At 33.7% G+C, this 13,625-nt stretch overlaps 1 protein-coding gene across 22 annotated transcripts in view; it reads left to right on the top strand.

Annotated features, from left to right (window-relative positions):
• Window positions 1-13,625, top strand: part of AFDN (afadin, adherens junction formation factor) — a 181,860-nt gene that overhangs the window by 95,149 nt on the left and 73,086 nt on the right. For all 22 annotated transcript variants that reach the window (XM_020970386.2, XM_020970378.2, XM_078155039.1 and 19 more), the window contains 4 exons: window positions 4,508-4,577; window positions 7,128-7,246; window positions 12,141-12,202; window positions 12,284-12,489. In XM_020970386.2, the coding sequence (XP_020826045.1) occupies window positions 4,508-4,577; window positions 7,128-7,246; window positions 12,141-12,202; window positions 12,284-12,489 (457 nt within the window). The remainder of the gene's footprint in view (window positions 1-4,507; window positions 4,578-7,127; window positions 7,247-12,140; window positions 12,203-12,283; window positions 12,490-13,625) is intronic.

Raw genomic sequence — 13,625 nt, 5'->3', positions numbered from 1 at the left:
TTGTTTTCTTCATTGATCAGAGTTCTTTTGAATTATCAGAATTCTAACGGATGCATTAACCAAAAGTTTTTCAAAGGTGTTTGTACACAAAATTGAATTTCCTCTTGCTGTCTATGCCATCATATAATATAGCTTCCGTTTCTGCCTTTGTTAATCTTACACCCCGCCCCCCCCGTATGTTCTCCCCACTACTTCTCCTCTTCTCTAGTTCCTGGATTTCCTTATAAGCATATATTCTTTTTTTTTTTTTTAAGATTTTTATTTAGAATTTTGAGTTCCAAATTCTATCCCTCTTCCTTTTCCCTCCCTGAGACAGCAATCAGATATAGATTATACATGTACAGTTATGTAAAACATTTCTGTATTAGTCATTTTGTACAGGAAGACTCTTAAAGCACAAAATAGGAAAGAAAAAGAAAGAAAGAAAGAAAGAAAGAAAGAAAGAAAGAAAGAAAGAGAAAAATAGCATGCTTCAGTCTGTATTCAATCAGTTCTTTCTCTGGAGGCAGATAGAATGCTTCATCATTAGTCCTTTGGTATTGTCTTGAATCATTACATTGCTGAGAATAGCTAATCATTCACAATTCTTCATTGAATGATATTGCTGTTACTCTGTACAACATTCTCCTGGTTCTGTTCATTTCACTCTGCATCAGTTCATGTAAGTCTTTCCGGGTTTCCTAAGATCATCTTACTTGTTATTTCTTATAGCAAAACAACATCCCATATCCCATTACAATTATAGTACCACAGTTTAATTACACCTCCCCCCACAATTGATGGGTATCTCTTCAATTTCCAATTCTTAGCCACTACAAAAAGAGCTGGTATAAATATTTTTTGTACGTTATAGGTCCTTTTCCCCTTTTATGGGGATGTGTTTGGGATATAGACCTAGCAGTGGCATTGCTGGATCAAAGGGTATGCACAGTTTTATAGCCCTTTGGTCATAGTTCCAGAATGGCTGGATCAGTTTACAACTCCACCAATAGTGCATTAGTGTCCCAGTCTTCCCATAGCCCCTCCAACATCTATCATTTTCCTTTTTTGTCATATTAGCCACTCTGATAGATGCGAGGTTGTACCTCAGAGTTGTTTCAATTTGTATTTCTCTGATCAGTAGTGATTGAGAGCATTTTTTCATGTGACTATAGATAACTTTGATTTCTTTATCTGAAAGCTGCCTGTTCTTATCCTTTGACCATCTATCAAGTGGGGAATGACTTTATATATTTGAGAAATGAAGCCTTCATCAGAGATACTTGTTGCAAAAATTTCTTCCCAGTTTTCTGCTTTCCTTATAATTTTGTTGCATTGGTTTTGTTTACGCAAAAACTTTTTAATTTTATGTAATCAAAATTATCTATTTTGCATTTTGTAATGTTCTCTATGTCTTCTTTTGTTCTAAATTCTTTCCTTATCCATAAATCTGACATAACTATTCCATGCTCTCTTAATTTTCCTATGGTATCATCCTTTGTGTGTAAATCATGTACCCATTTGACCTTATCTTGGCATATAGTGTGAGATGTGGGTCTATACCTAGTTCTGCTGTACGGTTTTCCAGTTTTCCCAGCAGTTTTTGTCAAATGATGAGCTTTTGTTCCAAAAGCTTGAATCTTTGGGTTTATCATACACTAGATTACCATGGTCATTTACTATAATGTAATTTGTTCCTAATCTGTTTCACCACTTTATTTCTTAGCTAGTACCAGATAGTTTTGGTAATTACAACTTTATAATGCCATTTTTGACCTGGTAGGGCTAGACCACCTTCTTTTGTATTTTGGCTGGTGTGTTGTCCCAGGCTTGAGCCTTGCTACAGGCCTCCTGCAGTGCTGGTAAGCTGCTTCCCTGCAATTCTGAGGTGGTTTTCTAGTTGTTTGGAAGGGGATTTGAGAGAGTTTCGAAAGGGTTCCTGCCTCAGTCTGCCATCTTGGCACTAGAAGTATGAGTTATATATTCTTAATGTAAAACACTACTTGATTCTTTCCTGTTTCCTCCGTTCTCCTTCCTCCTTCCTTCTACCTCATTTATGTTCTTTCCAGAACCATATTGTAATTATGGGCTTCATTCTACCAAGTTTCAGTGATACTTCTGTGATCAAATTTACCTTGCATTAAGTTTTCTAGGCCATTTTACTTGTCATTCATATTTTTCATTTGATTACTAGTTATTACCAACTCTTATAAGCTTAAGAGTTGTCTGTCATTTTACATGTAGATATTTTCATTGATATATAGCTTCAGAATACATACTTTTTCTTCCCTCCCCCCGTACCTCTTGGATTCGCAAAATTGCAACATACATTCCTACTAACTGTTGTTACATTTATATATGTTCTACATCATTGTCCTGAAACGCAAATCCCATCTCCAGTATCAGCTTTTATCTATTCCTTTCCCAAGTCTACCTTGGGACACCTTTTCTTTCAGTGGATGTCAGTGTTGAAAATATGTCTGTGCCATTAAAGTCTTCAGTACATTGACTAAGACTTCTGATTTTTGGAAATGCTTTCTGTCTTGCTTTTGAGTACAATCTGTGTCCGCATGAATCACCAGAAATATGCTATAAATGGCCTTATTTGACACATCTTGAAGAGAATTTCTGTCAATTCTGGATGTAAACATTGGAGAAGGACAGCATGACCTCATTGCTATCAGATTAATTTAAAAAAAAACCACCCTCATTAGGGAGTCACCAACTACCATTAATAATCTCTTCCTCTGACCTTCATTGGATATTCTCTTAAGCAAATGGCACCTGTGGATCCACATTATTATTCCCTGGAGTATAAGCAGCTTCTTCAGATAATTCCTCTCCTTCCTTTCTTGAAAAGGGCCATATAAATTGTTAATGCACTTTCTACCCGTGGACACTCTACTTAAATGTAACAATTAATTTAAGCTAATTTTCCCTTAGAAATTTCCTTTTAAAATAGTATTAGAATAATAGATTTAGATCTAGAAGGGATGTTAGAAATCATCCAATCCAGGGGTTCTTAACAGCAAGCCTATTAACTTGGTTTTTAAAGATTTTTATAAGTCATTCTAATTGGTTCCTTGTAATCCTATGTAGCTTATTCTATGCATTTGACAATATTATTTAGAAATAAGTCTGTAGACTTCATCAAGAGTGCGAAGGGGGCATGAAAAGGGTTAAGACCCTGTAATCTTTAATAACCAAAAAGCTTTAACAACTTAGAAAAGATCACACAGGGAGCAAGAAGAAGACCGAGGATCTGAACTGAGGTCCCCTGACTCCTAAATCCAGTGTTCTTTGCATTGAATTCTGCTGCAGCCTACTTTGTTTTAATTACAACTGATTTGAGATTAGACAAGGGTTATCTTTATTTTGGGGGGGCTGGCTATTTAACCATTCATATCTTTTAGTTTTCAGTTGGATTTTATTCCTTTAATCAAGTACCTGTGATAGGAAAAATGTTTTGTTTTTAGTTTTTGTCTGTTGGGATTAGTATGTTATATATTCATATGATCAGGCTCATAATAAACACATATGTTAATTTTATAAACTATTTTATTCACCAACTTCAGTTTGAAAATTTACATATTTTGAGATAGTTTACAAATAATTTTAGTTACTACCAGCCTTCTTTGAAAGAAAAATTTAGCTGATGACAGGTTTGAGTTTCTGAATCTTCAGTCTTCTCTTTAATGCCTTCTTTATACTCTAAATGGTGATTGTGTAAGTTGGGATGAGGTCAGGGTAGTGAGTATTGAACCTTTTTGCTTGACCTGTTGTTAAGTGGGCAATATATTAATTTTCCTGTAATACTGTTTTCTTTGTAATTGTAGGGTTTTCTTAGGGTTTAGAAAAAGTAACTAGTATCTGAAGAGGTTAAAGTGGTCATGTGGTCAGAAAAGTAGCAGAGTCCAGATCTTTGCATTTTCTTTATACCTAAATGTTAATGATAGTTTCCTCTTTCCGTTGTTATTTCTCTAATGTGCTATTTATTTGGTGACTCGGCATATTTTAACAAAATAGCCTTCTCCCCTCCCCCCTTTTATATAGTCTGTAAAGTGTCCTAATATAGTGAATATTAATTATTTAAGGAGAGGCGTACTGGACCCGTAGTCAGGAGACCTGACTTTTAGTTTTGCCTCCATAATTTATTTCAAAGTAAGACTGAACAGGTTATTTAACCTCATGTAACCTCAGTTACTTTACCTTAAAAACGGGTGTGATACTTGTACAATCATTAGCATAGTAATATTGCAAAGAAAATGCTTTGCAGGTTTTATGGTGCCATTACTGAATTGCTTTTTAAATATCCATTTTGATGTCCCTTATTTTGTCATAAGGGACAGTTCACAAGAAGTACAAAGTATATGAATTATAGTAGATATTCTTGATCTATGCCAGAAACCCCCAAAAAAGTGGATGCTCATATGTTTATATCAGTGCTACTTTTGCATTTTAGAAAAGCCATTATGCATTATTTTGAAGTTATTAATGCATAATGTGGATTTTTAATTTTCCCCCCTAGGATTGTCCAGGAGACAACCTTTGATCTGGAAGGAGATATTCATAGTGGAACAGCAATACCCACAAGCAAGGTAACTGACTATCTAATGCATAGTAGTACCGTGTTGCATTTGGTCATAATTAAGCTGTTGAGATAATTAAACCTTTTTAGGTAAGACTTTGTTGTTGGTTTTTTCCTGGACTTATGCCTTCGTTGGTGTAGTAAATTCACTTTAGCAATACAAATCTGCACATATTGTGTAACTTATACTCTTAGAGCATTGCCAGGGGTCCCTAGAAGTTCAGTGACTTCTGTAGTCACATGGCCAGTATGTGGATAGGGGCTGCTCTTCTGATTCTGAAGCCTCCCTATCTACTGTATCTCCTATCTCCTTTCTACATATAACTTACTGGTATTTAAAGCTGAAATCCTAAGGGATTCCTGCCTAAAATACCAATAGTTCATGGTACCTGTAAGATTAAAAAAATGATCAGTCTTATCTTTCCTCTGTGCAAGGGACCATCTCGCAGTTCCTTATTACTCTATTCTATGACTTAACACAGGGGTAAGTGAATAAAAAAAAGTCTGGTGTTAAACAGATGGCACTTCTTCCATTCCCAGTACTGTGCAGCATTGTAAATGGCATTCATTCAGCCAGTAGTCACTCTAACATCAGTGATGTTCTCTGAATCTTCTTTGACCTCTCTTTCACATTTGTAGAAATTAAAAGGTGTGATGTATAATTACATATATATAGCTATAATTAGCAAAAATTAAATTGTATATTTTCTCTTTTGACAGTTATAGATACATGAGAAAATTTGTTTTATAATATTTAATTACACATAAGTGGAATTTGTGATAGCTTGCTTTGTTGTTATGTTAAAAGCATTCTGCAAAAGCATTTTGAATTCATGACACACAACTTTATTTTCCTGACACCTTCAAATTCAGATTTAAAAAGAAGATAATAGAATCATTTTTACATAAAAATATAACTCTCCCTTCTGTGTCAATTTATACTCCCTAAAACAGAACTACATGTAACAAACTCTTCTCATATTTTTCTCACCCTCCAACGGAGTGTCAGGAGAATTTAATTGTGTTTGTGTAAAGTACTACTGCTAAGATTTGAAGTTTTGTTGTGATGATACTATTCTTAATAAATAATTTGTGTATTGAAATAAATGTACTACAATTTTCTAGAGAAATGAGTTTGTATGTTTTTGCTTTAAGAAGAATACTCTAACATGATACTACCACAGCATATTTGGTTTTCTTACCATGTTTTCAGTGGTATAAATGTCACGTTACTATGCCATTAAAATTTTTGCCTTCAGTTTTATTCCTAAATTCATTTAGCAATTATTTATATTCATAGTACTTGGAAGAATGGAAATTAGCCCTAGAGCAGAGTAAGTGGTTTAAATGATGTCTGAATACATGGGGTACAGTAAACTTTATTATTGTAAATTTGAGTAGATCTTAGAAGCTCAGTTATGTCTCCATATCTCATAAATAACTCCTGAATCCCAGCCTCCATCATATTCATCCTCTCTTGCCTTCCCGTTCAAGTGCCACCCTATCCCACCGCTGTTGTGATTTCAGAACGGGGAGAGTGAAACTGAGTGAGTCCCTAATATCCTGGTTGTGTAAGACCTCACCATTAAGATATGGAAGGGCTGCCATTTCCAGTACATTTTATGTCCTATTTAAGTGGTGTGGTGATGCCTTTTTATTTGGTTTAAGTTTAAATTTAGAATTTAGATTTCGACACGATACATGTAGCTCACTCAACTTAATAGAAGATACATAGTGACTTGGATTGGATGTTTTGTTTTTGTTTTTATAATGATGTTTGTCTATCATAGGGGTTTGTTCTTTTGTCTGGCTCTAAAATGTTATACCCTACTAAAGTGACTTCCAACATTTTATTAATGTAACTAATTCTCTTAGATATTTATTGAGTCATTAGAAATGTGTTTTTTGGTGACACTTAAATGTACTAAATTAGATTGGTAAAATCCTGCGTATTAGGTGCACAGTTTTAACAGAAACTGTATTTTCCCTGTATTTATTTAAGGACATAAAATAAGGCTGGGAAGAACCAATTTTAGTACTAAATAGTACTAAATACAGGTTAGTGCCCTGAGCCTTAGTTAGCAGGATTTTTGAAGCCCTCCGAAGAAAACAACCGAGCACCCTATATAATTGCTCATAGCTGGCAGGAAATGCCTTGATTTAAAAAACATATGTATATATATTTCCTTTTAGAAAAGAATGACTAGAGTCATCTAGTCATTGGGGAAAAATAATAGCCCTGCTTTTAACCTTTTGCACAAAAGAGTAGCTCTTGGGGCTTTAAAATTCCTGGTAGCATTTGGTCAGGAGCTGCAGCAAGTTGTTTTATTATGTTTTGAATGGCTAGTGTGCTCTTAGATATGTCCTGTCACTGTGGTCAGAACACCTGCTGCATTGCTGTATTATTTTTCTGGTCTGCATTCCCTCCCTCTGCATTCCCTCCTTTGTCCTTCCCCTTTTGGCAGCCTTGAATCAATTCTTTACTCCTAATGATGAACATAAAGCTTGGTTGGTCTGTGTGATCTGTTAAACTCACTCTTGTTTTCCTCTTTGACTTTAGAGTACCACCAGACTGGACAGCGACAGGACATCATCAGCATCAAGCACAGCAGAACGAGGAATGGTGAAGCCAATGATCAGAGTAGAGCAGCAACAAGACTATAGAAGACAAGACAGCAGGTAGGTAATTTATAGCCCTTTTATTTACTGACGAATTTACTTTCCTCCGGAAAGGCTTGAGGTTTTAGTTTAGAGAGATGTCTTTACCTTTTTTTCCCCTCATTAAATGTTAAGGACAATATTTTTATGAGAACTCTCCTTTCATTCTGCTGGAGCCAAAGAAATTCCCCTGATAAATAATTCCTTTTTCGATTAATAAAGTGAATCCAAAAATTCACATTTTAAATTCATGCTGTTCTTAAGGGGTTACTCTGTGTAGCTGTCTTGTTAACATGATCTCATATATGAAATCATAATCCTGCAGTGTTTATTCCTAGAGAAAACTGTGTATTCAAAATTAATCCATTTCAACTAGAAAAGAAAACCTTTAATTTGTGAAAACATGAAACTAAATAATTTTAAGATATTTAAAAATTAGCTTTTGGTAACAGCTTCTGATTAAGTCATATTGTCAGTATGATGCCTTCTAGCATGAGCTAGAAAGAAGACATGGAATTGCAGGCTGATTTTTTTTTTTTATCTAGTACTGCAGATGTCTCATTTTATGAGCAAGGACTTAAGCTTTGTTATTTCCTTTTAATTTCTAAAAAATTTCTGATAGCCTGGTTAAGAGGGTAAAATACTATTTCAGTGTGACTATGAAAAAAATTTATTGGAAAGCTAATACCTTAAACATAACAGTTGGATTAGAGGGTGTGGATTTTGAATACTGATTAGTATAAACTGCAGCATTGCTACTCAAGAGCTTTGGATGATTCTGAGTCAGAAAGAGGGTAGCATATATTCATTCAATCAATACACTGAGCTCCTAATCAGTAATTAATAGGTAATGATAAAAAATGAGTTTTGCCCCTTATCCAAAAGAGGCTTACAAATCTATCAGAGTGGATAAGATGTATATAAATGCAGCCTAAATGTTTTTGGTTCTTTTATAGTCTTTATAGTGTGGCAGTCATAATTCTGTTAACGGCATGTGACCACATGTTTTCATCATGCCTTTTTGTTATAAGCAGAGAGAGTTGAAATGAATGACTTGCCCAAGGTCACAAGTCAGTGCAGGAAGATGAAACCACATTTCTGTTTCTCATCTCCCAGTAGAGGGCACTGCAGATTGCAAGATTATTGTATTGGAATCAGAAAGTAAACAGTAAATTAATAAAATAGATTCACTTGGGACCTTATAGGCCCTTTGTACTTTATTATTTCTTTATTTTGGTTGACTTTTATATGGAATATTTCATAATTATGCTACTTAAGTGTTTTAGATGTCTTTTTATCTGTAAAATGAGAGGTTTGAACTAGGTGACCTCAAAAGGCCCTTCCAAGAACCTATTTTTCTTTGTTTTTTGGTTTTATAAATACAATGAAATACCATGTCCAGATTGATAAATTATTAGTAGAAACCTTTCTATTGATGTATTCATACTGTTACTGGGAGAATATACTAAGGTAGAATATTGCTGCATAAAAATGTAAATATATCATTAGACTAACACTAATATAAAGTAAGCTTTTAAGTTTAATCAGAAGTAAAATTAATCTTCCTATATACATTTATATAGTATAGAATGATTGAGTTTTGGAGGCTGGTTCCCTCCCCCCACCCCACCCCCAAGAAAATAACTGTCGTGATTAACTTTTTGCTGTTGTTTATGTTCATTTCCTTTGCTCTCTATGTATAATAGATACTTCTTGCTCTCTATGTAACATATATACTCATTATAATTGATATTTATTTTAAAGACTAATTCCTCATAAACAACAAGACAAAAAATTCTAAAAACCTTACCAAAAAAGAAATTAAATATCTTTTATTTTTGTTCAAGACTTGAAATCATTGATATTAGACTGTATGATTTCTTTTTTGTCACCTCTTTCATAATGCTGCTGTGTGGTGTCACTTCTCCTTCAGAGTATTTAAATTCTTTCCATCCTGCCAAATTTAACGTTAATGACTCTTAAGAAAATACGCATTTGCAAGTAATGTGCATTTAATTAGTTGCATGTTTAATTAAATATTTTAGTCATTACCTGAAATGTAATTTATTTTCCAAATATGGTGACTTAGTTGAAATGATTTTTAAAAATAGATCATTTGTATTTATCTTGGCAGTATACTAAGAGGCATGAACCCATCACAAATGAAAGACCAACAATGGCCCCAGAAAACTAATAATGAAGTATAATTCCCTCTTAGCACGGATATAGGGAAGATTCCCTGGGGAAAATGTTGTATATATTGTTATGTGAGGTCATCGTATCTGATGTTTTGGCTTAAATGATTTTCTTAGTTAATAAGAAGCTTCCTTGGAGGCATGGACAGTATTGAAATGGCATATAATTCCAGAAATGACCCATATTTAAAACTGAAAGATATTAATAAAACTTATTTAAACTCATACATTCTGTAAAGGAGCATATTGGATCATATAAAATTAAGAGAAAAACCAAAGGTTTGAATTAAAATTAATGACTTACCATGTTAAAACATAGCAAATTTTTTATTTAGGTAAATTAATTTTAATAGTGGTAACAACATGTTTGGAGTGTTCATTCTGTTTTTCTTCTTTATATCTGCCTCCATCCCCACCCCATTTTTTATTTCTTTTTGTTGTTACTGCTGTTAAAGGCATCTTTGGCCTTTATAAAAAAAGAATATCAATTCTTTTTATTGGAGGGTTGGGGAGAATGAACATCCTACTTTTGATTAAACCTTTTTAATAGTGAAAAACCAGGAGACCTAGTTTCAAAACCTACCTTATGGGATTTTGAACAAATGTCTGGACTTCAGTTTCTTCATCTATAAAATGAAAGAATTGGATTAGTTAGTCTTTAAAGTCATTTTTAGTTCTCAGTCTATGAACATGAGGCATAAACCAGAGTAGAAATATTTTAATGCTGAAAGTGCTTTGGCTAATGTACTCATTGGTAAATGTAAGCACTATTTTTTCCTCAGATTTTTGACTTTTGTTGTTACTGCCAAAATTTGTCACTTCTCTAAGTAACTGAATTGTGAAAATATGTCTAAATAACTAAAATTTTATGTATTGATACTTATGTTATTTTATCATTTTGCTGAATATGAAGACTAGTTATTCCAGAAAGTGAGCATTGGGTTTTTCTTTGTCTGGGGCAGTATTTAAATCGCTGGTTTTTATATCCTTGTTTTCATTTTAGTGTAGATTTTTTTTGCTGAGTATTTTTTGGAGGGCATTGGTGGGGGATGATGTTACATATTTCTGATTAAACTGGTGTTAAGAAATACTGTTGTAGGCATTATTGCCACTGCTGCAGTAGAACAGTGCCTGTGCAGTTTATAGTCTTAGTTACCTCATTTCATTGAGGGGTTAAGCAACTTGTGGTCACATAACTATTATGTGTCAGATGTAGGGCTCGAACCCTGGTCTTCCTGATTACAAGGTTAACTCCTATCAACTCTGCCATTCTCTCATTTTAGTATAAGACACTGAGTTATTTGTACTATCTTATTTTCAGCCAGGCTTTAATTGTGATTTTAATTGTCTAATAAATCTAGAGTTTTAGAATTCCCGTCTTAATATTTTTGTTCTTCTGACTCGTCACCTTGACTAGAATTTTAAAACAATTAGCTTTTTGAAGTAAAATACACCCAATCAGTGGCATGGTTAAATTTTTCACATAAATGTTGGAAATTTGATTTGTAGTCTTATTGATAGAGTTAATTTAGTCATTGTGATTTTGTTTTAATCTTGGTCCAACTGGTAGAAGAGTTGTGGAAAATGGTAACAAAATGCAGTTGTGAGAGGATAAACAGAGTACATATGTAATTTTATAATGTTATTTGCAAGACAAATAGTTTACTATGTAAGAATTCCAAAGCAAGAATTTATTAGAAGGTAGGGCTCTGTGGAGATTTTTTTCCAAAGCATTTTTACTTATTGCTTATTTCTAACTGAATCTGTATGAGCTATCAGGTATGCTTAAAAAATATAGTACGGTGGACTTCAATTTCAGCTAAATCATAGGAGTTTTCTTGTACCTCAGAAACAGTGTGTATGTGTAAAACATCTTTGGCATCATAGTTTCATTGTGATAATTGCTTTGTTTATGAGCTAATGGGTTATTATGAGAGACACCACTTTAAAGAAGGCTTCCTTGAAATACATTTAATTCAAGGGAAATTCCAGATAGCAATATTTTCAGTGGAGGTGGTAGGGAAGAATTCATCTGATTGTTTGTCTCTCTGTCTCTTCTTTTCTCTTCCTCCTCCTCCTCTCCTTTCCCCCTCCCCCCATTAGGGGAGAGCCTAAATCAGCCATGTATGAAGGAAAATATTGGAAAATATTGGAATTCACTTTCAAAGATCTAATATATCCCGGTTTCTCTAGGAACAGAGATTCAACAACTCCTTTTAGGAAACAAAAGTGTAGTTCAAAGTATGGCCAAAAGTGTCTTCTAAGTGCTTTGACTTTACACGTACATTTTCAATTTTATATAAATGCATTTCTCTCAATCTGCAAAACATGGTTCATTTTTCCCTTTGGTCTTTATTATTGGCTATGTTGTTACTTGAGCCACAGATGTGGCAGGTGCAAGCGTTCTTCATCCCAGTATAAGAGATGTTCATCAATAATGTAGAAGCATCCAGTCTCTCCTGTGACCTTTTGCCATTATGGGACTGTACAACTTGGATGAAACTTCCATGAAGAAAAGTAATAAGGTGGTTTTGGACTCTCATTACCAAACTTATTCTGACTAAGTTACAAATGAAAACAAGATATTAGTACTCTGTCTTTCTCAACGTTGGGCAAATGTACAGGAAAGACAAACTACTCGAGAAATCTACCTTATTTAACAATGGTATTGATTTTAATTATGTGAATTGGTTTATTGAATATCTGCTTTCTTCCTGTAGAACTCAGGATGCCCCTGGTCCTGAATTGATACTGCCTGCAAGCATAGAATTCAGGGAATGTTGTGAGTATTTTCAAATTTCAATTTAAGTAATAATTGTTCCACTTTCCTCCTTTTGATACTAATTTCTTAATCTTTTCACAGCTGAAGATTCATTTTTGTCAGCCATTATAAATTACACAAATAGCTCTACAGTGCATTTTAAGCTATCACCTACATATGTGTTATATATGGCATGTCGGTATGTACTGTCAAGCCAGTACAGACCAGAAATCAGCCCAACAGAGCGTACTCATAAAGTCATTGCAATAGTTAACAAGATGGTGAGCATGATGGAAGGAGTTATTCAGGTGAGTGTCCATCTGCTATATGTAGGCATTTCTTTTTCTTTTTGAGGGAATTTTTTAAGATATTTTTGGAAGAAAAGTGTTAAAGTTATAGTGTGCAAGGTAGCAAAGCTATTTTTCTTGGAATTAACTGTATAACTTTAAAAGAAAATTTTTTCTTCTTGTTCTTCCATTCTTTCCCCTACAATTAAGAAAAGAAAGTTTTACAAACTTATTACATAGCTTCTGAGTTTACAGTGGTACTAAATATAATATGCTTTTAAAAGGCAATCATTTGTGGAGTCTATTTTGCCAGGTTCATATCTTTCCCCTTACCCCCATGCCTGGAGGAAGGGCTAGGTATAGCAACTTTTTTTCCCCTTTTATTCTAATCTATAATTTATATACAAATTATTTCATTAGATGATTTTTAACAACTAAGGGAGAAACGCTAGAAACAAAGAAGGCAGCTGTTGTTAGACTAGTTTTGTTGTTTAATTACCTTATGTACACAGACCAGTGAACACACTTTTATTTTAAAGTTATATGGTAACTCAAACCTGCTTGAATTTACAGGAAGGGCTACATTTTTAAGCTTTAAAATTCATAATTAAACAAATTGACAGTGTTCAGAATTAGTTTGTAAAGTTGACATCAATGTTCTTGGCATTCTCGACATTAGGACTGGTTTATATATCATGTAATGCTTCATGAGTCATTACAAGTTAAATTGGTGACATATCATAATTCTGTGCTTGTTTTTCAGCTGAGTAATTTGAATTCCTTACCTAGGTGGGTTTAGTACAGCCTCATAAATGTTAATATTTGAAATAGAGGGTTACAACTAAAATGTTTAGAGAATGATCACTGACTTGTTTTTTATCTCCTAGAGAATTAGATTTGTCTGGGAACTTTAATAATTTTTAGCCCATTTGTATAGTTTTTTCTGATTTTAAGTGTGTTTGAATGTTAAAGTTAGAGGATAGCTTTTAAAATGTGGACTAGAATTGTTGGCTGACAAATTTCCTTACCTGAACCTGGAAAAAAATTTTTTTAAAGTAGCGACTTGATCATCATAGCATTCTTTTAACATTTTTTTTAATGTATTAAACAAATGTGGTTTTGCTTTTTATTTGTCATTTGAAACCATTGCTTGTCTC

Source organism: Phascolarctos cinereus, unplaced genomic scaffold (genome assembly GCF_003287225.1).
Source record: "Phascolarctos cinereus isolate Bilbo 61053 unplaced genomic scaffold, phaCin_HiC Scaffold_5;HRSCAF=322, whole genome shotgun sequence".
In the NCBI taxonomy this organism is placed as follows: domain Eukaryota; kingdom Metazoa; phylum Chordata; class Mammalia; order Diprotodontia; family Phascolarctidae; genus Phascolarctos; species Phascolarctos cinereus.
The sequence above is the reverse complement of the archived record's forward strand: the minus strand, read 5'-3'. Positions and strand labels throughout refer to the sequence as shown.